This window comes from Camellia sinensis, chromosome 11 (genome assembly GCF_055761805.1).
Source record: "Camellia sinensis isolate YWXY chromosome 11, ASM5576180v1, whole genome shotgun sequence".
Classification (NCBI taxonomy): domain Eukaryota; kingdom Viridiplantae; phylum Streptophyta; class Magnoliopsida; order Ericales; family Theaceae; genus Camellia; species Camellia sinensis.
In genome coordinates, this window is record NC_138971.1 from 25912512 (window position 1) to 25938885 (window position 26374).

The 26374-nt window shown below is 34.5% G+C and overlaps 3 protein-coding genes across 3 annotated transcripts; all 3 read left to right on the plus strand.

Moving 5' to 3' along the window:
• The first annotated feature begins 2672 nt into the window (after positions 1 to 2672).
• Positions 2673 to 8848, plus strand: LOC114288426 (putative potassium transporter 4). Its single transcript, XM_028231929.2, has 2 exons — positions 2673 to 2869; positions 7686 to 8848. Exons 1-2 carry the CDS (start codon positions 2717 to 2719, stop codon positions 7920 to 7922), a joined length of 390 nt encoding a protein of 129 aa, XP_028087730.1. The 5' UTR covers positions 2673 to 2716; the 3' UTR covers positions 7923 to 8848.
• Positions 8849 to 12923: 4075 nt separating this feature from the next.
• LOC114288379 (putative potassium transporter 17) lies at positions 12924 to 13823 on the plus strand. Its single transcript, XM_028231882.2, has one exon. The coding sequence runs from the start codon at positions 12924 to 12926 to the stop codon at positions 13809 to 13811; it is 888 nt and encodes a 295-aa protein (XP_028087683.2). The 3' UTR covers positions 13812 to 13823.
• An 8586-nt stretch (positions 13824 to 22409) lies between these two features.
• On the plus strand, positions 22410 to 23135 carry LOC114288380 (uncharacterized). The gene has a single exon (XM_028231883.1). The coding sequence runs from the start codon at positions 22410 to 22412 to the stop codon at positions 23133 to 23135; it is 726 nt and encodes a 241-aa protein (XP_028087684.1).
• Positions 23136 to 26374: the final 3239 nt, after the last annotated feature.

The following is a 26374-nucleotide window of genomic DNA, read 5'->3' on the forward strand; positions in this document are numbered from 1 at the left end:
AATTTTTAAAAATTTAAAAGTAATTTTTTGACATTTATTTTTGTCAAAGTAGTTTATATTTTATCAAATTGACAACTTTTCCCTAGAAATGGAGTAACAATATCTTCAATTGTCCTTATTTGGAATGAGATTCAAAATTCAAGGCCAAATATGTTACAATTAAAAAGTCAGGGACCAAGGTGACACAAATCCCAAGTTCCAGGAACTGTTAGTGTAATTCGCCCTAAAAAAAAAAATGTTTGTTTCTATTTGATTTTATGAAAAGTCTCTTCTTTACTATTTAAACAAAAAAAAAATTATTTTAATTTGTTTAATTTACAATCGAGATTTAAAAAAAAAGAATATATTATGTTTGGCAATTGTTAAAAAATTTATTTATTTTCTTAATATTTTTTTCTTTTGTTAAAAAAATATTTGTTTTAAAAACATTTATTTTTCAAGTCCTTATAGTTTAGAAGGATATTAAAAAAAAATTATAAAGTTTAAAACCAAAAATGACAAAAAATAAAAATATAAACTTTTAAAAGCGATTAATAATTTGAATACGTGTATTTAATAACATATTATTTTTAGACCAATAATATTATAACACATGTGATTATTGACCTCATTCTAATTATTGTAACATAATTTTAAAAAGAATTTAATTTAATTTAATAAAATATGCATAAATTAAGGAATGAATATTGATTTTATTCTGATAACATAATTTAAGGAAGAATCTAAATTTAAAATTTTATTTTAAGAATATAAAATTAATTTATAGACCAATCATATTCATATTAACAAAAATTTAAAAAATCAATAAAATAAAATAAAATAAAGAATTACAATTTTAGCTTTAATAAGATGACATTGTTTTGTAATTATAATAGTATATAGATTTTGTATGATGTTTTGAAACTCTCATAATATCTTTTCTTAAAAGTATTTTTTTTAAAAAAATATGTAAATATATAAATAATGTTAACATCACTCTTATTGCTCCCTAATACAAAAATTATGAGCTAATTATGATAATTTTAAATTTGTATTTAAAACTTATAAATTATGGGATAGATCATTACAATTTTAAATTTATATTGTGCTAATTTTAAATTTAAATTAATAGATTACTTTCAATATTTAGTCACCTGCAAATTTGAATTTTGAAATGGATTAGTATATTTTTCATCTTTTTTAAATTTGATGTAATTTTCATTTGAAAGTCATAAATCAAGAGATATTAATTTTTATTTATTTATTTATTGCTTGAATAAGAGCTAGTCAATAGAAGATTGTTTTAACTTTTAAAAATCAAAAAATTATGAAATTTAGATTTAGAACTTGGAGCTCTTAGATGCCTTATGGGTTAAAAACCCTCCTCTATTTATATAATATATAAATTTAAATTAATAGATTACCTTTCATATTTAGTTACTTGCAAATTTGAATTTTGAAATGGATTAGTATATTTTTCATCTTTTTAAAATTTGATATAATTTCTATTCAAAAGTCATAAATTAAGCAATATTCAATTCTTTTGTTTCTAGTTTTCAAAATTTACTTTTTAGAAAATTCTATTTTTTTACTTTTTGTATTTTTTTGTTATCACTGAAATTTTTTAATATTTTAAGAAAAAAATTTTAAAAAATTTTAGATACAACTAACATAAATACACTTAGAAAATATAATATTTGTGAATTTCTTTTAAAAAAAATCACTAAATACTAAAAATAAAAAAAGAAAATAAAATAAAAATTCAGTACATTGTTTCATATTTTTGTGTATTTATTAATTTTAAAAAATATTTTTTCACAAATAATTTATTATTTAGATACATTTAAATAAGGTATATCTTAAAAAGAAAAAAAAATTGCTTAAAATTTAAAAAACTCAATTTTCAAAAAATTAAAACCAAACACACTGATTAATTTTTATTTACTTAAATAAGAGTGAGTCAATAGAAGATTTTTTAACTTTTAAAAATCAAAAAATTATAAAATTTAGATTGGAAACTTAGAGCTCTTATAGTTCTTACGTGTTAAAAATCTCATTTTCTATATATAGATAGATAAATATATTAGATATGTATTTTCCATTCTATATTTAATTTATGTGTTTATAACATTACTTTGCTTGGTTTGGATTTTCTAAAAACACTTTTCAGAAAATTTTATTTATTTCTGTATTTTTTTGTTTTATTGATTTGTTTTTATATTTTAAGTAATTTTTAAAATTTTTAGACACACCTACATAAATACACTTAAAAGTTATAATTTTCATGATTTTTTTTATAAAAAAATTCATTAAATATAAAAAATATATATAAAAAAATATGAAATTTCAATATGCTATATTTTTTTGTATTTTTGTATATTTATTAATTTTTTGAAATATTTTTTTTTTCAAATATTTTACTTTTTAGATATATCTAAATAAAGTGCATCTGAAAAATAGTAAAAAAAATACTTAAAATTTTAAAAACATTTACTAAAAATAAAAAAAAATATAAAAAACAAAAAAAAATCAATTTTCAAAAAATTAAATTTAGAAAACGAAACCAAATACACTACATGCTTTTTCCTTGTCTCTATAAAAACAAATTTTCAATTCGTTAAATTCCACAATCCCACCTGACAACTCGAACAAGCCCGTCTGTTCCATTCTCTCTCTATAAGAGAGAGAGAGAGAGAGAGAGAGAGAGAGAGAGAGAGAGTGAGAGTGAGGGAGAGCAATGAAGAGAGAAGTGTTAGTTGTGGAATGTGAGATGGATCGGCAACCCGGAATCCCTGACTCGGTCGCCACTCGGTCGGACGACATCGCTTTGGTGGTGTTTGATTCCGCCGCTCCTCCTCCTCCTCCTCCAATCCCACCTTCAGGGGACAAGGTGCGTATTTATTAACCTTACACACACACACCACACACACACCTTCCGGGGACAAGGTACGTATTTATTACCCTCACACACACACACACACACACACACACACACACACACACCCCTTCAGCGGACAAGGTACGTATCTGTTACCCTTACAGACACCACACACACACTATACATCTATGTATCTATACGTACATATTCATATGTATGTGTCAAAATTTTGTACTTCTGATACTATATGGCTTCCCTCCAATTCATATTAGACTGGAGGGTGCTGTTAACCCGTCAAGCAACCCACGTCGATAATCCAACTAGTCAAGCATTTCATCAATGTAAAAAAATTATATTAATGACATATCGATAGTTATATAAAACGCAACGGTAAATATGATTTTAAAAATAAATTATTAAATTATTAGTGTAACAAAAAAGTGTCACAATTTTTTTTTTGTTGTTGTAATTATGCATTATTTTTTTTGACAATTTAACAAACGAGGATTGAATTACAGAAGTGTTTAATAATTACTGAATGGATGTGGAGTTTTATCAGTTATTACCAATTGTAAAGGTATTTTGGCTAACAACAATGATTGAGACCCCAAATTTTGAGACTTCCATGACCCCAAAAATGAAATGGACCATTCATGTAAGAGAGATAGAAGAAAATATATATATATATATATATATATATATATATATATATAAATGGTCCAGATCATTTTGGGTTGTCATGGGATCCCAAAATTGGGCGTCTCACTCATTTTTCTTTGGCTAAAACAAAAAAGCATCACAAAATTTCTGAATTATTGTATGCTTTACAGTAATATAATACATCTATCTATCTCTCTCTACACTATTATAAAGGTGTTTATGTTCCAGTTTTTGAGTTTTCTCAAAATACACTGATAATAGTTATATGTGTTAGATAATGTCTCAATGAGACCACATAATTAAATGTGGTGTTATCATTTATAAGAAGCCTACAATTTAAGTGATTCAATTTAGTTAATAGGCTTAAGGGTATATGTGTTATGGACCTAATGTGTAGATACTAGTTGTATAATTTCTATTTCTATGAGCGGCAGAAATAGAAATTAAAACATATTGGTTAAAGTTGGTTTTCATTCCTTTTGAACTTCCACAACCTTTCAGTTTTGAAAACCAATTACAACCTTTAAAAGGTTATGGTCCCTATTCCTTCCCAAGTAACTGTTTTTTCCTAAATCCTCTCAAGGAAAAACATAAGGCACCAAAGGAGAAAGGATTAGTAGGCAATAACATAATCAATAACAAAGAGTTCATTGATAATCACGCTTCCGTTTAATCATTCATCAATGGATTCATGTATGTCATTTTGTCTTGATTTCTTGATAATACACATGGTAAATGATCCAAAGTGTAAGGTTTATGTTGACAATTGGTATCAGAGCCAGCATATCATGTGTCTTATCAGAATTGATATGCTTTATTCATTCTATTTAGTTTCCTAGAATCAGATTATGAATTTTCTTATGGATGTAAATTCTGTCTTTTCCTGTTTTGTTCTGTGAAAATGGCAATCTGTTTTCTAGAATTGTAAAATGATTCGGTGGGCAGTTTTTTTTCCCCCAAATGGATGAACATCATGTATTTATATATATATAGATATATCTTGCGATTTGATCGGTTTAATTTTGAACATCATAAAAAAAACTATTTATTTTTGGACTCGTCAATTCTATTTATATATGTATATATATAATTGGAATTGCTGCAGATTATATAACATATACGGGGTCACAAATTTGGAAATCTTTAAATTTAATGTAATTTCATACAACGTCTACAGAAATTTAATTTTCTAACATTCTCAATATAAGTCAATTCAAACAAGATGTCACAAAAGTAATCTCTCTTGTCTAGATTGTTTTATATGGAATGTTTTGAAGTTCATGTCTGTGTATCTCATGCGGGTATTTATCGGTCCAAAGACATGATTAAGACTTGGCAGAATTACACAAACATTTTGTGGTGATAAACATGTGCCAATTGTCAAGAAAACCTAATGTGAATAATAAATCCATCAAAAGATAGATTTGTTATTTGACATAACTTATTGTCAATGTTTGATCATTACAACAAGAATACCACTTACAGTTAATATCATTACCCAAAGGCTTGGTATTAATGTTGTGTTAGGTATCTTGAGATGTTGTCATTAAATTAATTTATTTAGAGATTATCTGTTTGGTAACTTAATGTTCCAATGTTAAATGGAACAAACTTTAAGGACTGGAAAGAGAACATATTGATTGTTCTCGGCTGCATGGACATAGACTTGGCATTAAGGATGCCAAAACCGAATGCTCTCACTGCACAAAGTACTCCTGAGGAAACTGTGTACTTTGAAAAGTGGGATCGTTCTAACATGCTAAGTCTTATGATCATGAAGCATGGGATTCCAGAAGTTTCTCGGGGTGCAATAACAGAGGATGTTACCGTTGCCGGTGAATTTCTTTCAGAAATTCAAAAGCGTTTTGCTAAAAACGATAAAGCTGAAACAAGCACGCTTTTAGCAAGCTTGATTTAAATAAAGTATAAAGGCAAGGGTAATGTTCGCGAGTACAACATGGAAATGTCTCATCTTGCTTCAAAACTTAAGGCACTGCAAGACCACTTAAGTTATATTGTGACAATAAGTCTGTAGTTTTATATTCCAATAACAACAGGAGCTCGACAAAATCAAAACATATTGATATCAAGTTCCTAGTTGTAAAAGAAAGAGTGCAGAGTGGACAGATTTCCATAGAGCACATTGGGACAAACTCCATGATAGCGGATCCGCTTACGAAGGGACTACCACCCAAGGTCTTTCATGAACACACTGCTCAGATGGGTGTTGTTCTATTTAAGAACATTCTGGTTTAGTGGGAGTTTGTATTTATATTACTGCTTTATGTCAGCCTTGAGTTTTATCTATGTAATTAGATTACTTTCTGCAGAAATGAAATATTCAGTTTATTACGCTCTGTTACGTATTGTGAAGTATTGATCTCAATAAAGTTAAGTAGGACCAGTTGGAAATAGGCATGTATGGATCACATCACATGTAATTTCCATGCTACGCATCCATAATTGATCTATGTCATTTAGCTGTATTAGTATACGTGACCATTGGTGGGTCGAGTTACGATTGATGTAACGAAGACCGCTTTGATTCTATATTAAATAGTTAATGGACAAGATTGTTTGGATACCCTCAAGTTATGATAACAAATTCCTGAGCTCACTAAAGTTAAGCACATTTTTCAGGATACATATGTGGTCCAGTGGGAGATTGTTAGATAATGTCTCAATGGGACCACATAATTAAATGTGGTGTTATCATTTATAAGAAGCCTACAATTTAAGTGATTCAATTTAGTTAATAGGCTTAAGGGTATATGTGTTATGGACCTAATGTGTAGATACTAGTTGTATAATTTCTATTTTTATAAGGGGCAGAAATAGAAATTAAAACATATTGGTTAAAGTTGGTTTTCATTCCTTTTGAACTTCCACAACCTTTCAGTTTTGAAAACCAATTACAACCTTTAAAAGGTTATGGTCCCTATTCCTTCCCAAGTAACTGTTTTTTTCCTAAATCCTCTCAAGGAAAAACATAAGGCACCAAATGGGAAAGGATTAGAAGGCAATAACATAATCAATAACAAAGAGTTCATTGATAATCACGCTTCCGTTTAACCATTCATCAATGGATTCAGGTATGTCATTTTGTCTTGATTTATTGATAATACACATGGTAAATGATCCAAAGTGTAAGGTTTATGCTGACAATATGACCAATTATACCCTAAATTCTATTTGTTTTTTTCAAAATTAGAATTTTTTATCAAATAAAATTTACAATTAATTATTATTATTTTACTAACTTTTGTCATATATATTTGTTGTTTTCCCTGATAATCAAACAAAGAACAATTATTTAGTTTACATTCTTTTTGTCTTTTTCCACAACAAATCCAAAAACAAATAGAATGTTAGAGGATGGTGTTTTGTCCTGCGTGTGAATTAGTTTTTGATTTATCAAAGTTAGTAAGGGTGTGTTTTGGTTTGAAAGGGGGAATCAGTTATTAGAGGGTTAATGGGATGTGATGGTAAGGAGAGGATGGTGTTTGTCCTGATTTTGGAAAAGTTGTTGAATTATCATTGTTAGTGGGGTGTGGTTTGGTGTGAAAGGGAGAATCTAGGCATACTTGTACAGGATGGTTTTTGGAACTTTCGTGGAGCTTCTGTGTTTGTGTTGGTGTTAAGTTGTTCTTAACTCTTTTTTTCTGTTTTTGATTATCTTCTTTTTTATTTATTTATTTATTTTTTTCTTCTGTATTAAAAAAATCTTGAGGTCTGAGGGGTTGGTTAGATGGTTGCGAGTAGTAATAGTAGGGATAGTCTATACTTTTCAAATCTCTCTCGATGCATGTCATCTTCTAGTACTTTTAATTTCATATTTTTAATGAAATTTTTCTTTACTGATCAAAAGAAAAAAATATCAAATTATGTCTCACTATAATTTTCATTTTTCTTTCTCTTTTTTTTTTTTTGGTGGGGGGGGGGGGGGGTTTATACATGATCCAATTGAGGTTTCCCAAATTTGTTAATTTGAAGTTGTTACGTTTATGTTTAATAGTTCATTTATAAATGTTTGAAATTATGTACTATTCTAACTTCAATTCTGTCTTTCATCTTTTTTTGTTTTTCTTCGTAATATGAAGTTTTAGATTTAATTTTTGAGAATTTTTATAATTTGAAGTTGTGAGTAAAATCTCCTATGTTGGATTAGGGAATTCTGAAACTTGCTTACAAGACATTAGGAGTTGTTTTTGGAGGGCTTGTGACTTCCCCACTGTATGTTTATCCTTCAATGCGATTGAAATCTCCAACTGAAGATGATTACTTAGGTATCTACAGCATCATGTTTTGGACTCTCAGTCTAATTGGGGTCGTCAAGTATGCTTGCATAGCTCTCAGAGCCGATGATCAAGGTGAAGGTACAAAATATTTGAATGATTCATTGTAGTTTTTTATGTTTATGCTAATAGCTAACGTTGTGGTGAGGATCCCTTTTTGCTTCCAAAATTTGGCCTTCTATATGTTTTGCTTTTATGTGACATTAACCATTTATCTTGCACTTTGTTGTGAATTTGACTCAGTTCTTTCTTTGTCAATATAGTTTATCCTTTACTTTCAACTAGTCAGTAGTCTCTTTCATTTATAATTTTCTTTTTTCATTTTTTATTATTTGTCTGCCTTGTTTTAAGTATTATGTTGGTAACAATTCCAAAATTAAATTGTGGGAGGATAATTTTGATGTAGTTCCTTTAACTACACCCTTTTTTCATTTCTTTGTCGCGATGGTGAGAATTATTATTATTGCTCGTTATTAGGACATGTTTTTCTTTTTATCATTTTTCGATTTGGTTGAATTTTGTGTTTGGCCACTTGATCCAAATGATTCTTTTCTTGGAAATACTTTCTCCTTCAACTTCTGTGTGCTATCAAATCTTGTCCATTTCTACTAGACAAAAGTGACCTAGAATTGTGTTTGAGGCATGACCCGCAATTAGGAAAACACGGGTAATATGCTTTAAAGATGCTTTTGGGGTAATTTTTGGGGTGATTCCCAAAGTATGATTACATTTTTCCTATTTAGCATGCTTCTGCTTATCATTTGTAGGAAAGGATGTTTTTGTTGGCTGGAAAAGATTGGCCTATTTGCAAATACCATCAATGTTTTTTTTTTTTTTTTGGCTCAAGAGACTTCAGGGGCAAGATTATTTGGAGATATGTTTTTTTTTTTGCTTTTTCACTAACCGTTTGGTATATGATAGAATGATAAGAGTTTTTCTTATTCTTTTTCTTCTTTTTTGTTTTGTTTTGTTTTTTGTTTTTTGTTTTGCGTCACTATCAATAAATTTCTGTTTCTTGTGGGATCAAAGAGTGAAACCTAATTTTTGCCATGATTTTTGCATAGTGAATTGAGCAAAATGAGCCTTATTGGAAATAATTTTGTTAGGGACCATGATACCATTGCCCAGATTGATACTTCAAATCAGGTTCAAACAGCGATATGATGGACTTTCATCCTTCTGTATGTGACTTATAAATTTTAAATACTATATCTAGTACCTAATTGTACGGAAAACTTGGCTTAAAAAACAACTCCTAGAAAAAAATGAAAATAATTTGCATGTTCTCAATGCCATTGCAAGATCAGAGGTAAAGAACTTCCTATTTGAGTGTTTTTATTCTGCTTTAATTTTGACCACAGCTATAAGACAATAAATTTTTAGGAGGCTTCGAAATTTATTATTCATGCAACAATTTTTCTGTTCCTTCAGAGGAAAGAATATGATCAATCAATCTTGAATGTTTTATTACCAAGTTGTTCTTCGACAATGGTTTTGAGATGATACTAAAAGTCTTATATGGTCGATATACTTTTCAAAACAAAAAGCTTGTTTGCGCGATACATTTAATTCGCTTATTATGACTAAATTTAAAATTCTTGTTTGCTCGATATATTAAATTCTCTTACTGATTTGTAAGAACAATTTTTCCACATGTCACTTGCATCCATATGCATCCGTTTGCTTGAAATCTCAAATTCTGGATAATGATTTTGTTGGCTTTTTGGCTTTTCGAAGGGTATTGTTGTAAATGTGAGCGTGCCAGTAAGGATCAATCAGTCCTTACAGAAATTGTGATTGCCAACCAATTATCAGACGATTGTGTTTTAGTTCTTTTCAGCCTCAATGAAGAGGACTTTTACTGGTGGCTTGACTTAGGAGAAATTAAGAGAAATAACAGTAATATGAAGAACAATTGAAGTATTTCATAAAAATGAACACTTACAATGGTCCAAACTCAGCCTCGGAGAGGTTTACAACAGCAATCTACTTGAATCTACTTGAAGCTACTCCTATGAATCGAAGTACAGTGCGGGTATTTAAGGTGCAGGTATTTAAAGAACAGGTATTTAAAGACTAGAAATGTAAAAAACTGGAAAAGAAAATATATGAAGTAAATGACTGATTTGTATGATCTGAGTTCGGTCCCCTTTTCTGGGGGCTGCCCTGCTATTTATACTCGTCAGTGATGACCTTCGAACTGCACTTCGAACCGTCGAACTGCTCCTCCATGATCGCTGATCATGCTTCCTTACAAGTAGCTCCATTACGCCATTACTGGCAGTTGAGCTTCCCTCTTGTACTTGAATTTGAATATGAGTAACCGTTGAAGATATGCATCTTGCATCCCGTTATTGATCTAGTGTTACTCAGATCATGTGAGGACCAATATTTATTGCCACGTGTCCGATCAGGATTAAAGGCTTGAATCACCTTGCTTTATTACCCTTACTCTGCCACGTGTCGAACTGTAACTGGCTTTTACAAAATATGTAGCCAACAGATTTATTGCAGGTGGAACATTTGCTTTATATTCATTACTTTGTAGGAATTTGGATATTGGAATTCTTTCTTCCAAACGTGTAGCTTTGAACTCAAGCTCTGAAAAGCAAAGTAGGCTGGGTATTTTTTTCGAAAAAAGTGTGGTCGCGAGAAGAGTGTTGCTTTTCATTGCAATGCTAGGTATGTGCATGCTAATCGGTGATGGGATACTTACACCTGCAATCTCAGGTTTGTTACCATTTAATTTTTTTATTTTTTTTATGGCAGCAGTTTTTGTGTTTAATTGTTCATAACAATCTTCTATCTTTTATCAAAATTATTTCAGTGCTATCAGCAATGGACGGCATAAGAGCACCTTCCTAGTATTTGATTGTCGTTAAAGTTCAATGACAATGACATCTTTTCAAGGTGTCATTTTCTTGAAAAGAAAAGCCCCTTAACTTTGTGTATTTTTTTCAATTAAGCCTCTAATCTATTTTTTCATTCAAATAGGCCCTCTAACTTTCCAAATTGATTTAATTTAATCCTTTTGTTACATTCTGTCTACTTTTTGCAGTTAAGAATATCATATGGTCCCTAACTAAATGGTAAATTGGTAAAATCAACATTAAAACCCATTTTTCTAGTATCAAAACAAACAGATAAGTAAATCCATTGTCGACCTTGGAAACATGTGTTGGTGATGGAATGAAACTATTTCTCTGTGACCTTAAGTTTTCTCCTTTGAAATACTTGATATAAGCACTTGGCAACAGATATAATAGCTAAAAAGCATAAGAGATGGAAGAGATCATAGTGTCATCTGAAACTTCTTTCATTTTTATGGAGTTCAGTTTGTTTATGTGTTCACAGATTTCTTGGTTTTCAATTTGCAGCCTTAGTTTTAGTTGAAGTCATGTCTGCAGTAGTTCTTATTGTTCTGTTCCTGCTACAGAAGTATGGTACCTCACGAGTGAGTTTCATTTTCTCTCCCATTATGGGCACATGGACCATCACTACTCCTCTTATAGGAATTTATAGCATTATTCGTCATTACCCGAGCATATATTCAAGGCGATATCACCACACTACATCGTCAGTTTTTTTTTTTAGAAATGGAAAGGAAGGCTGGGTATTGCTTGGTGGCACCGTCCTTTGCATCACCGGTGAGCCTCGTGTTTCTGGTCTATTACATTGTGGTTATTAATGAATGACACTACTGTTCTTTCCACAAATTCTCTGGAAAGCATATTCCTCTATAGCCTATAACTTGAATAGCAGGACTAAATGCTAGTGTTAAAAATTGAAAATAATTTTTGAAAGCCATGATTTAGGTACTTTATTGTAGAAAGATTGAGGAAGATTATCAATTTTTTTCTTAGTGGTTTAGATATAATGATTTTACAAGTAACAAGAAAGAATTGGTGCTTAAAGTTTTCTTTGTGTTTTGGCTTGTATATGTACTTATGAAGGTCTTTACTAGGTTTGTTAACGAATTGGATTTGGATCAGATTTCGTGTATTTCAAATCCATCCCAATTATAAAATTTGAACCTGAACCTGAACCTGAACCTGTGTTGATTATGACAAATCCAATAAGAGATCACCTGAATCTGATTTATTTGGGAATTCTGATTCAAAAATTCAACCCAACCCAATTTATTTTAGTACTTAATTTTTTTTTTTCGTTTCAGTATCATTTTCTTGATTTCCTGGTTGTCATTGCCCATTGTTCAGAAAATGTTTTATTTTTTCATATTTTTTTTAGAAGGTTAGGTTCAATTGCTTAGTTGATCAAAGTGGAAGAATCAATTGTTTAGGCAAGTACATTGTTCTAGACACGCTTGATTCATTAATGTGAAATTTCAGTTTTTTCAAGTTCGGAAGCATTGTTTGCTGATCTTGGTCATTTCAATCGGAAATCCATTCAGGTGTCGTATTTAGCTCACTCTCTCGTGAATTTCCATTTCTTTGATATAATGCAGCAGTTTTCTAACACATTCTCTCCTAGCAGCTAGCCTTTCTATTTACTATATACCCATCGTTGGTTATGACATATGCGGGACAAACAACATACCTGATCAAAAACCCAAATGATCACGATGGCGGGTTCTACAAGTTTATACCAAAAACAATTTACTGGCCTATGTTCATCATAGCCACGTTGGCAGCAATTGTTGCGAGTCAATCACTGATATCGGCCACCTTTTCTATTATCAAGCAATCTGTCACACTGGATTATTTCCCTCGAGTCAAGGTGGTGCACATCCTCCAAGAAAGAAGGCAAGGTTTACTACCCAGAAATCAATTACATCCTCATGATACTTTGTGTTGCTGTTATTCTCATTTTCGGTGATGGAAGGGATATCGGAAATGCTTTTGGTATGATAAACTAATTGACCTTCAATGTTTTTTTCTTTTTTAATTGAACATCTGAAAATTTACTTTCTAGTTTATCATAATGTTTTTCAAAAACAGTTCGCCAAATGCGTTTTGCAAAATAAAATAAAATAAAATAAAAATTTTAAAAAAACACAATCAAACACGTCTACTGTTGTTCGTTCTGTTGTATTATGCAGCTTCTTTTTTCTTGTTTATATGTCATTTTGACTTTCTTATTCTGCAATTTTAATGCATCTATTGATCGTTAAGACATTGTTTATAGGTGTTGTTGTTAGCCTTGTTACGCTTATCACCACAATACTATTGACATTAGTCATGATCATGATTTGGCGAACTCCACCGGTGTTGGTTGCTCTTTACTTCATCGTATATTTTGTGATGGAAGGCGTTTATGTGAGTGCGGTTTCCACAAAAATCCCACAAGGTGGATGGATTCCATTTTTTATTTCTTTCATCTTTGCTTTCATCATGTTCGGTTGGTTCAATGGAAGGCACATAAAGATCCAGTATGAGCTATCCCAGAAGGTAGACAGAGACCGACTAAGAATGCTATTATCTGATCCCATAATCCAAAGAGTTCCCGGAGTTTGCTTCTTCTACACCAACGTTCAAGACGTTTTGACCCCAATTCTCGAGCATTACATAAAGAACATGAAATCTCTTCTCAAGGTTACTATTTTCACGACCTTTCGATACTTGTTGGTTCCCAGAGTTGCGCCACATGAAAGAATTGTTGTTAGCAAACTAGGCCTTAAAAGGGTATATAGATGTGTGGTTCAATATGGTTATGCTGATTCTCTTGATCTTGAAGGAGACGATTTTGTGAGTCAAGTTATTGATAGATTGCGGGCACATATACAGAATGGCTCTGACTATGCAATGTCAGTTACTTCTGAGCTTGAGGAAGAGATGTCTGATATGGAAGAGGCAAAGTCCACTGGCGCAGTTCATGTTCGGGGAAAGACAAGGTTTTATGTAAGTAAAAATTGTGGTTGGTTTGATGGGTATATGCTTGCATTCTATGAAGTTCTGAATAGGAATTATAGGTCAGCATTGCCTGCTATAAGGATGCTGCTATCGCAGTGTGTTGAGGTTGGAATGCTATATGAGGTTTGAGAGAGAGAGAGAGAGAGAGAGAGGAGTGTTGGAACAATTTTCTATGTAAAATAAATAAATTGAAACAAATCAAACAAATAATATAAATTACGTACCGAATTTATTTTACTGAATCAAATAAATAATTAAAAGATCAAGTCGAGTGTGTGATACTCTGTCCTTAGGATAGATTTGCCCTGCTACGGTGTTTACGGTTAAGTGGCGTCTATCTCCCAAGATACAATAATCTTCACAAATTGTAGTAGCACTCCAAACAACTTGATCGGCGAACAAAAACCTGTGTTCTTACTTTTTGAATTTTTCCTAAAATTAATATAAAGATTATATCATGCAAGAGAGCAAAACTATAAGGAAAATGAAGAATTTTGGATTACCAAAATGCTGGAACAGATCTGGTATATATAGATCCGAACAGGTGTGAAAAACAAACTGAACAGGTGGGTTATTAGAATTAATAGGTACTGTTTGAATTTCAACAGATCTGCTGGACAGTTTGGTCTGTTTGAACTGTATAGATTCAAATCTGTGTAACTGCAGCAGTTTCTAGCAGTTTTTAAAACTGTAAAACAGTTTGAATCTATTTAGGAATTTCTGACAGAAGGTGGTAAAATTTGGACAGAAAATTAATTTCAATTTTGGCATAAAATTGGAATTTAATTTCATTAAGAATTTTCTGGAAAAATTCAAATGAATTTTGTACAAAAAAATAATAATATTTGAATCGACCCGACCCACACCCGCTCCCGACACGGCTCGGCTCGGCCGGACGGCGACGCGCGTGTGGTAGTTTGGGTTAAGGTTCACTTTGTTCATAACTCCCCCCTTCTACAAACTTGGGGTGTCTCTTGGGGCCCAACCCAAGTTAGTACACCAAGAGCTTATATACTCACCAAAGCTCTCTTAAAGTTTTAATGTGGGACAACCTATTTTAAGGAAACCCACATTTATTTCTCTAATTCTTCATTTCACGAACCCGAAAACGACGTCAACATCTCATTCACTCATAAATGGTTTTGATGAACCATCTTCACCTTGTAACTTGCCATGCGGCAAGGAACACGTCACCTCTTCGGACCCACCCCAAAAGACGTTTAGGGCCACTCAATTTTGGGCTCAAAGTTGGACTAAAATAAGCCCTATAAATACCAATTTCCAACAATTCCCCATATGAATGGAATTTGACGGAGAGAAAATGCAACAACATGATCTAATTACAGAGAGTACAAAAATTGAAAATATTCTGCAAAGGATAGGTAGCTTTTGGCTTTGAGCCTTCCCTTGTGAGACACTATCGAATTTACTAGCTAACTAGTGAACATGATGTCTTGAACTATTCAGCCATTTGTGTAAATCAAGACAATAGAACTCATACAGTATATCCCCAGACACAGTTTAGTTCTCACTATTTTGTTCATTTTGGCCCTGAACAACTTGGTCTTTCATGAGTGCTCTAGAGAATTGTAGCCCTTCACAAATCTCATAGAACCGACTCAGTTCACACTCACATAGGTGATTCTTATGAAGAGTATCCTGCCATACTCCACTAGGTTTACCTAGATATAAGAATCATTAAAAGTATTACTTAACCTAAAACGCTGCAGACATCACTATTTTACCATAGAAATGGGTAGGAGTTGGACTCCCTAGTGATCCATCTGAGTCATACACAACTCAGTTGTCCCTTTGAACCTAGATCATAGGATCTCCAGTCAACTAGGTTGGGTTGCAGTTGTGGTAACTCTTTTTTAATAGGCTTTAGTCCCATTTCCCTCGATGAATTCTCAACTAGCTCTCTTGCTAACCCTTTGGTTAGTAGATCCGCTATGTTGTCTTTAAATTTCACATATTCAATGGAAATAATTCCATTAGAGAGTAGTTGTCTTACGGTATTATGTCGACGACGAATGTGTCGTGACTTACCGTTATACATATGACTCTGTGCTCTACCAATTTCTGATTGACTATCGCAATGTATGCATATAGTAGACATCGGTTTTGGCTACATTGGAATATCTTCAAGGAAGCGACAAAGCCATTCTACTTCTTCCCCAACTTTATCTAAAGTTATGAATTCTGATTCCATAGTAGACTTAGCTATGCAAGTCTGTTTAGAAGATTTTCAAGATACAACCGCACCACCAAGAATAAAGACATACCCACTGGTGGATTTTGAGTCTCTAGTATCCGATATCCAGTTTGCATCACAGTACTCTTCAAGTACTGCTGGATGTCTAGTATAATTCAGCCCAATGTTCCGAGTAAATCTAAGGTATCGTAGAACCCTTATAATTTCTTTCCAGTGTTTTACTCCTAGATTACTTGTATATCTATTTAATTTACTTACTGCATTAGCTATATCTGGGCGAGTGCAGTTCATCAAGTGCATTAAGCTTCCAATAATTTGGGCATACTCTAATTGAGAAATACTTTCCTGTACATTCTTAGAAAGAAACAAATTAACATCCATAGGTGTTCTAACAAGATGATCATTATCTTTGCTGAATTTGTCAAGTATTTTCTTAATATAATGAGATTGTGACAAAGCATAACCTTTTGATGTTTTGGTAATTTTCATAACAAGAATTACATCAGCAATATTCATGTCCTTTATGTCAAAATGTTCATTCAACATTTTCTTGGTAGGTTTAATCATATCATTATTACTACCTATGATGAGCATATCATCCACATAAAGACATACAATGACATAACCTTTGTCTGTGTTTTTAATATAAACACATTTGTCACACTCATTAATTTTAAATCCATTTGACATCATTGCCTTGTCAAATTTCTTATGCCATTGCTTTACTGCTTGTTTTAAACCATATAATAATTTAACCAATTTACACACTTTCTTTTCTTTTCCTGGAATAGAAAATCCTTCAGGTTGTTCTATGCAAATTTATTCATGTAACTCACCATTTAAGAAAGCGGTTTTCACATCCATTTGATGAATTTCTAGATTGTACAAAGACGCAATAGCAATTAGCATTCTAATGGATGTTATTCTAGTAACTGGTGAGTATGCGTCAAAGTAATCAAGTCCTTTTTTTTTTTTGTCTAAAACCTTTGACCACAAGTCTTGCCTTGTATTTGTCAATTGATCCATCCGCTTTCATTTTCTTTTTGAAAATCCACTTGTACCCAAGAGGTTTACAACCTGGTGGCAAATCCACCAATTCCCAAGTGTGATTTTGCAAGATGGATTCAACTTCACTATTGACAGCTTCTTTCCATAAAGGAGCTTCAGGACTGAACATAGCCTCTTTAAAAGTTAAGGGCTCATTTTCTAACAAAAATGTTAGAAAATTTGGACCAAAAGATTTTGAGGTTCTAGCACGCTTACTACGCCTAAGTTCTTTTTCCTCATTTAGATCTATCTCTTGCTCTTGTTCTTGATAATGTTTTTGATCCTGAGTAGTAACAGCATCATGAGATTTTTTATTATTGCTAGTCTCTTGTCTAGTTTTATTTGGAAACACATGTTCAAAGAAAGATGCATTCCGAGATTCAATAATAGTATTTACATGCATTTCGGAATGTTCTGATTTATGAATCAAAAACCGATATGCACTACTATTCTTAGCATATCCAATGAAATGCAATTAAAGGTTTTAGGATCTATCTTAGTCATTTTAGGACTAGGAACAACCACTTAAGCCAAACACCACCATACTTTTAAGTACTTGTAGGATGGTAATCTCCTATGCCATAATTCATAAGGTGTTTGATTCACTTTCTTTCGGTGTATTTAATTAAGTAAATAATTAGCAGAACGTATTGCTTCCCCCCACAAGTTCTAAGGTAATCCAGAGCTGATTAACATGGCATTCATCAATTATTTTAAAGTCCTATTTTTCTTTTCAGTAATTCAATTTTGCTGAGGTGAGTAAGGAGCTGTGGTTTGATGAATTATTCCATATTCTTTACAAACCTCACCAAAAGGTGATTTATATTCACCATCTCTATCACTTCTAAGTTTCTTAATTTTCTTACTAAGTTGATTTTCAACTTCATTCTTATATTGAATAAAAGTTTCCAAAGCTTTATCCTTGGTTCGAATTAAATAAACATAACTATATTCAGTATAGTCATATATGAAAGTGATAAAATATTTTTTCTTACCTCTAGTTTGAATTGATTTAAAATCGCAAATGTCACTATGAATTAATTCAAGTGGTTCTGTACTTCTTTCAATTGAATGAAAAGGAGTTTTGGATAATTTTGTCCCAACACAAATTTCACACTCATGATTCAAATCAATGTCAAATTTAGATAAACATTCCATATTAATTAATCTACGTGAAGATCCATAATTAACATGTCCAAGTCTACCATGCCATAAATTTGAAGACTCAAGCAAGTAAGAAGAAGATGTATTTTCATTAATAACAGAGGGTACAACAGTCATTACATTCATTTCGAAAAGGCCATCAGACATGTAATTTTTTTCTATATATATATCGTTTTCGGTAAGTACAAACTTGTCACTTTAAAAAACTAGTTTAAACCCATTTTTACTCAACAAAGATCCGGAAACAAGATTCTTGCGAATGTCCGGTACATGCAGCACATTGTTGAGAGTGAGTTCCTTTCCATATGTCATCTTAAGTAAAATCTTTCCTTATCCTTCAACTTTGGAAGTTGAGGAGTCGCCCATAAAAAGTTGCTCACCGTTGTCCACTATAGAATAAGATGTGAACATCTTTTTGTTGGCACAGATATGGCGAGTAGCACCAGTGTCCACCCACCATTCTTTAGGATTTCCGACAAGGTTTGCCTTGGAAACAACTGCAGAAAGATTTATGTCATCCACACCATTGGAAATATTGTCCACTTCGGTCATATGGGCTTGAGCAGGCTTCTTGCTTGTTCTTTTTTTGCCTTTGTAAAAATCAGTTCCTAAGAACTTCTCTGGCTTTTTACCATGATTCACTAGCACAGTCCCAACATAAGGAGGTGTAGAGACCCTAATTTTTTGTAATTACACTTGAAACCCTGAGCCTTAGGTTAATAACATTTTAGTCCAAGTTCTATAAAAGTCTGTGTTAGGGCCCAAGTAAAGAATAATTTCTCTGTGTGTTACCATAATTAAATCATAGAACACTACTTTATGATTGGAACTATCCTAAAACTTGGTTGTATTTATTTTACCTCATAATTTCTAAATTAATTCACACATTTTATTTTTATTTCTATTTTTTTTTTGTTTTTATTTTTCTTTCATTTATTATTTATTTGAATAGAACACTATTGTGTATTTGAATATATACATAGTTTAGATATATATAATATGTTGGTGGAAGAGTTGGTTGGATAATAACAAACAAAAAATAAATAAAATAAATAAAAAAATATCTAGATATTTAGTTCACTTAGCCATTAAGCTATCTTATACTCTACAATTGTGAGCCTGTCCAAATCCACTCCCACGTTTTTGAACAGCCCAAGGAGAGGGTGAGAGAGGGAGAGTTGGCTCAAGGGAAGTAGAGAAGTAAGAAGAAGAAAAAAAAAAAAAAAAAAGAAGAGAAAAAGAAGGAATTCTTGAAGGTAAGAACATACCTCTCCCTTAATTTCTCCAATCCTTTCATCAACTCATTCTATTGTCTAGTATGTCTCTTGTGTTACAAATTAATGGTAAATAGGGTTTTTGGTGTGTGTGAAAGTATGTGTATGATATAGTGTCATTGTCTTGCAAATTTGTGAAATTAGGCACTGCTGCAACTTCTCTAATTTAAAAGAAATATCAAATCTATCTAACTCTCAAATTTGAATTTATTGTAGAATATCTTATGTGTTTAGAGCTTGTGACAATTTTATTAGCTCCTAATTGTGTGTTTTTAGGGCTTAGATAATTTGTTAAAAAATCTGGTCCTGAGTCTCTGAAAAACAGTCCACTTTTATCAATTTTATAAAATTCTACAAAAATCATCTAGTGTTGGTTCTTCTGTAACAATTTATAACTCTGAGTTCTCTTTCCAACAGAATTTATTTGAGTGAAAACCGTCAGGTAGATTGAGAGAAAAGCTAGTTTTCCCAAAGGGTGACAAATCTGGACAGGTTTTCAAATATAGTTTGTAGATGAATTTGTGGAGGGGCTGTGCAACTTCTGAAAATTGGAACTGAAACTAGACAGAATGAATATTGTTTCTGTGCAATTTCAGCCCCTAATTTGACCTAGAAGTATTTTTACCAAAGCGTTCTTGTTAGCCCTGCAGAACCGAACAGTGTTGGAAATTGTGTTCTATTATGTTAATTGTCTCTAAGTGTTTCAAAGCATTTCTAATGTTGTTTCCTTGCCTTACTATACTTATGAATGATGATCATGGACTATATTTCCTCTCGTATGTTTTTCTCATACTCTTTTATATGACCGAATTACGGAATATGACTAACTTACCTAGCAAAAGATCTAATAAACGGGAAATGATAAGGGGCTGGCAGTAGGTGACGTTCATCCTAGTGTTTGAGAACAATTTTATACATATGCATGACATGAATTATGATGGGATTAATACCAAATGAGTTAAGCCTTGTGTAAGCGTTTTGAGCGAGCCCCTAGGTTGACACGGACGTATTCAGAGGCTATGCAATGGTTTCAGGGTGTAAGCGAGCCCTTTGGTATGGTATGTGCAGGGTGTAAGCGTGCCCTAGGCACAATTTGGGGTGTAAGCGAGCCACTTGTTTGGCCGTCCCTTTTGAGGTCCGTCGATGTCGCTGACTGGTAAATAACCGGGAGGTGGGCGTGGGTGGTAAGGTCTGCAAAGCAGCAAAAGGGGGAGTTCTGAGTAGTTCGGTGTTTAATCTTGTGGTTGGGTAGAAGGATCTCTTTGGGGGGTTCTAGATGCCTAGTTTAACTACTAATTCATAAAACCTTAACGTAAGTATGTTATGTTACCTGATTTGTTTTGTGTATGGTTGATTGATTGATAAAAAATATAGGGGTGTGTGTGCTTTTACTGGGCATTCCAAGCTCATGGCGTGTTATGCTAGGTGAAGAAGCAGCTTACGATGGGGAAGGTTATCCTGAAGACAATCAAGATGAAGTTTTAGAGCCGTGGTTCACTTGAAAAATTTGGACTAGTAGTTTGTTTTTGTTTTCTCTCTCCTCTTACCTTTTGGTTTGACAGTGTTTTGTAAACCTCTAGTGGAAATCAAATCAGTTATCTATGTTATAACTCTAGTTATATGTGTATATTAAAATATCCTGGTTATCTCTTTTATTTGAGTTGTACTTTATATATTTCTCTTATGGTCTCAAATTTTGGGGCGTGACAAATTGGTATCAGAGCCCTGGGTTCAACCCTTAACCTACGCATGTTGACTTGTGATTTTAGATATCCTTGCCTTTCATATTACTATATTGTGTTAACATTATACTATATCATATTAAAGGTGGACTAAAAAAAAATTGTTTATCTACCGTAGGATGGATTTTACGTCAGAAAGCGTTGATGACTGGGGAGTTTTTCGTTTCCAGAATAGACGGGCAGTAGCTGTTAGTCCACAAAGACTTAACCGATGGTGTCAATTGGGAGCGGAGCGTGTGATAAAGAAAGCTATTCGGAAAACAGAGGAGGATTTTTCATACTACACCACGCAAGCAAGACGAGCGTTGGTACGTCGACGCCTCCAGTGAAAATACTGGGAGTTTAGGTTCGCTCTACAGATAGAGCGGAATGGTCAGACTTTTGCTGAGCTTAGGCAAGATGTATTGGCTGAGGATCCGCATCCAGTGATGCGCCACATTGGACCCGAGAGCTGTGGCTCTCATCATCCTGAGTTAGAGGTTCCTTTTCTCTCAGTACTTCCCGGAGCTTCCCCTGCATTCCCTATAGAGGTGTCATCAGAGTACTCCCCTATACCGGCTCAGCAGTTTCCTGCCTCCCCGACATATGCTTCTTTAACCCCAGAGGATCTCGAGGAAGATCCTGAAGAAGACCCAGAGGAATCGTTTGACTTAGGGCTGTAGTAGTCAGGGGACGAACCTTTTTGTGTACCTTTGCAAATAGTGTTTTGTGTGGTTGAAGCATGTTTTGTTTTGGTGTATACACGCTACACGCTAACCTAGATAGTGTAACCTTTTGTAAGAAGAAGTTATATACGTATATATAAAATATCTAGTTGGTTATTCTAGTGTATTACATGTTATTTTATTTTATTTTATTTTGCTTGGTTTAATTGCATCATCCATTTAGAAAAAAATAAATTAATTAATTACACCTCGGACCACATTAAATTAGCCTATTTATTGAACACCTCTTCGCCTTCACAACAACCCTAAGCTTATATCACCCACAAACTTGGCAGATGGCGGACAATGTGGAAGCAAACGATCAAGTCAGACGCCGACGAGGACGTCCAGCTCACAATCAAGGCATTAATCGCGGTAGACCTATACTTGATGAGGAGTTGCCAAGACCAGTCGGAAACTAGATTCTTGAAGAGTTAGGAAGGCTTAGAAGAACAAAACCAAATGAGCGGATATATTTGTTATCTGAGTTCAAAAAGCAAAGACTGCCAGTGTTCACAGGTGAGCCTGACCTGAGAGTCGCTGAGAGCTGGATTCGTCAAATAGAAAAGATGTTGGAAACCATGGGTATTACTGTGCATACAGACAAGATTGCCCTGGCAAGTTATCAGCTAGACGGAGAAACGGATCATTGGGGGTCCTTGATGAAAAACTCTCGGGACACGACAAGCATGACTTGGGCTCAGTTCAAAGAATTGTTTCTAAGAAAATATTTCCCAAACACAGTTAGACAAGAGCGAATTTGGCAATTTCAAACTTTGAAACAGGGTGAGATGTCAGTGACTCAGTATGTGGCCAAGTTTGAAGAGCTGGCTCGATACGCAACCCGATACATCGCAGATGAGGGAGAGAAAGCACGAAAATTTGAGTGGGGTTTAGACCTAATTATTAGAGGTAAAGTGTTACCCTTGCGCCTCCCTACATTTGCTGATGTGGTGGATACGGCATTAGATGCAGAAAGAGAGTGGGTAGACTCAAAAGAGATTTGGATGATGAAAACGAAGAATGGGGGTCAGTCCTTTGTAGGGCCAAGAAGAAATGACCGAAGGAATGTGGTACGGACACCATACACCAGACCGTCGCAACAGCCGCAACAGCAAAGCCAGAAAGGAAGTTTACAAACCAAGCCTATTACACAAATCCAATGCTTTCACTGTCATCAGATAGGGCACAAGAAGTCGAAATGTCCCCAACTTTCTGGGATTGGAAATCAAGCAGGGGGTTCAAGCGCAAATGCTCAAGTTATTGGCGGGCAAAGGCCATGGACGAACAAGTCAGGAGGAAACTGAAAGGTTGGACCAACCGGTAATCAGAAAGCCACAGGCAGAGTTTTTGCTCTCCAAGAGGAAGATAATAAAGATCCATCAGTAATTAGAGGTAACATTGTCCTCTATAATTCTTGGGTTCACGTTCTATTCGATTCTGGCGCATCACATTATTTTATATCAACATCATGTGTTAAATCATTAGGTCTTAAAGGTGAACCTTTAGAAACTACTTTATGTGTTGCATCACCCTTGGGAGGAAGTATTAGGGTAGGATTAATCTGTCGAGGGTGTGAATTAGAAGTGTCAGGGTTACACTTGAGTTGTGACCTTCGGATCATGAACATGTCCGATTTTGACATAATCTTGGGAATGGATTGGTTATCCGCCCACCGAGCAGTGATTGATTGCTACCACAAGAGGGTGACGGTTTGCACACCTAGTGGAACGTGTTTCCAATTTAAGGGGGAAAGAGACGATTCCCTGAGCATGACAAATTGTAAAATGCAGTGGCATCGACAATTTGCTGGATGGTTAGCAAGTTTGATCATTAATGAAGAAGCCCAATCGGAATCAAATCTTTCGTGTGTAGTTTGTGAATATGCTGATGTTTTTCCTGAGGAATTGCCAGGATTACCGCCACATTGTGAAGTAGATTTTAGTATCGAGTTACAAACGGGTACTGCACCAATATCCCTGACACCCCACCGTATGGCTCCTGCCGAACTTTGGGAGTTGAAGACGCAACTGCAAGAATTACTGTAAAAGGGATTTATCCGACCAAGTACCTCACCGTGGGGCGCACCAATTCTATTTGCAAAGAAAAAGACGAAACACTAAGATTGTGCATAGACTATCGGCAACTCAATCGGGTGACGATCAAGAACCGATATCCACTTCCACGGATTGATGACCTTTTTGACCAACTTCGAGGTTCGAAGTGTTATTCAAAGATTGATCTTAGATCTGGCTATCATCAATTGCGGGTCGCTGATGATGACATCCCAAAAATTGCTTTCCGAACCCATTATGGCCGTTACGAATTTATGGTAATGCCCTTTGGATTAACCAATGCACCAACCGTGTTTATGAGCTTGATGAATAAGATTTTTACTCCGTACTTAGACCAGTTCGTGGTGGTGTTTATTGATGATATTCTAGTCTATTCACTGTCGGAAGAAGAACACGAGCAACACTTGAGAGTAGTTCTCCAGGTTTTAAGAGACAACCAGCTGTACGCAAAAGCAAGTAAATGCGAGTTCTGGTTGAAGGAAGTCACATTTTTGGGACACGTCGTATTGGAGCATGGAATCGCTGTAGACCCGGCCAAGGTAGAAGCAGTATTAGATTGGAAGCAGCCAACCTCAGTATTCGAAGTTCGTAGTTTCTTAGGGTTGGCCGGCTATTACCGACGGTTTATTCAAGACTTTTCTAAACTAGCTAAGCCGATGACTCATCTAACACAAAAAGGGGTAAAATACGATTGGAACGAAGCATGTGAACAATCCTTTCAAGAACTCAAGAGGAGATTGACTAGTGCCCCAATACTCATCATTCCGGAGCGAGACATAGGATATACGGTATATTGCGACGCGTCCAAGGATGGGCTAGGCTGTGTGCTAATGCAAAAAGGGAAGGTGGTGGCTTACGGCTCTAGGCAACTGAAACTGCATGAAAAGAATTATCCGACACACGATCTAGAGTTGGCAGCAATGGTTTTTGCGTTAAAGCAGTGGTGTCATTATTTGTATGGTGAACAATTTGAGATTTTCACGGACCATAAGAGCTTGAAGTATTTGTTCACGCAGAAGGACTTGAACATGAGACAAAGACGGTGGCTAGAATACCTCAAAGATTACCATTTTACTCTATCTTATCATCCTGGCAAAGCTAACGTGGTGGCGGATGCCCTGAGTCGCAAGAACCGGGGAATTATTGCTAGCTTGGCACTCAAGGAATGGAACATGGTCGGAACACTTAATGAGTTTGGAGTACAGATGAAAGCTCAGGACGAGAAAGTATACCTTGGCGCTCAAATCGCTACACCCAAATTACTGAATGAGTCACAGAAGTATGATCAGGAGGTGGCGTTCATAAAAGCGCGAATAACATCCGACGATCCTACACCTGATTGGACGATTCATTCAAATAGAAGTTTGAGACATCAGGGTAGAGTGTTTGTACCACAAGATGAGTCGCTTAGAGAAAAAGTTCTGAAGGAGTTCCACCATTCGGTGTTCACAGTGCATCCAGGAGGGACGAAAATGTACCAAGACTTAAAATGCCAATATTGGTGGAACGGAATAAAGAAAGATGTGGCTCAATTCGTAGCCAGATGCCTTATGTGTCAGCAAGTAAAGGCAGAACACCAGCGACCTGGAGGGATGCTTCAGCCCTTGCCGATATCAGAATGGAAATGGGAGCATGTAACAATGGACTTCGTCACTGGACTACCCAGGTCACCTAGAGGACATGATGCTATATGGGTTATAGTTGATCGTTTGACGAAAACTGTGTACTTTTTGCCATATAAAATCTCTGACACTTTGACATCGCCGAGTCATCTCTACATTAAAGAAATTGTCCGATTACACGGAATTCCAGTATCAATTGTGTCCGACTGGGACCCGCATTTCACCTCCCGATTCTGGGGAAGTTTACAGGAACCGTTAGGGACCGAATTATGTTTCAGTACTGCATTTCATCCTCAAACTGACGGACAGTCGGAACGTACCATTCAAACTTTGGAGGACATGTTAAGAGCTTGTGTGATGGATTTCAAGGGGAATTGGGAGCGACACCTACCGTTGGTAGAGTTCACATACAACAATAGTTTCCAGGCAAGCATTGGCATGGCTCCATTCAAAGCACTGTACGGTCGGCCTTGCAGATCACCAGTTTGTTAGACTGAAGTTGGAGAAGTGAGTCTATTGGGCCCAGAGATCGTGCAAGAAACTACAGAAAATGTGAAACTTATTCGACAAAGATTAATGGCAGCTCAAGATCGTCAGAAGAGTTATGTAGATAAAATGAGAAGACCACTAACCTTCACTGTCGGTGATTATGTATTCCTGAAAATGCAGCCCCGCCAAGGGATCATTCATTTTGGAAAGAAAGGAAAATTATCACCTCAATATATTGGACCCTTCGAGGTACTTCAGAAAATCGGAGAGGTTGCGTACAAGTTGGCTTTACCCCCACAGTTGGCTGGAGTACATGATGTTTTCCACGTATCTATGCTGCGGAAGTATATAATGCACCCT

Excerpts from the sequence above, each read along its gene's own strand:
- LOC114288426 (XM_028231929.2), top strand. The coding sequence starts at position 2,717 with ATGAAGAGAGAAGTGTTAGTTGTGGAATGTGAGATGGATCGGCAACCC. Across the intron at positions 2,870-7,685 it reads TCCCACCTTCAGGGGACAAG|GGAATTCTGAAACTTGCTTA; the intron begins GTGCGTATTTAT and ends ATGTTGGATTAG.
- LOC114288379 (XM_028231882.2), top strand. The coding sequence starts at position 12,924 with ATGCATCTATTGATCGTTAAGACATTGTTTATAGGTGTTGTTGTTAGC.
- LOC114288380 (XM_028231883.1), top strand. The coding sequence starts at position 22,410 with ATGGGTATTACTGTGCATACAGACAAGATTGCCCTGGCAAGTTATCAG.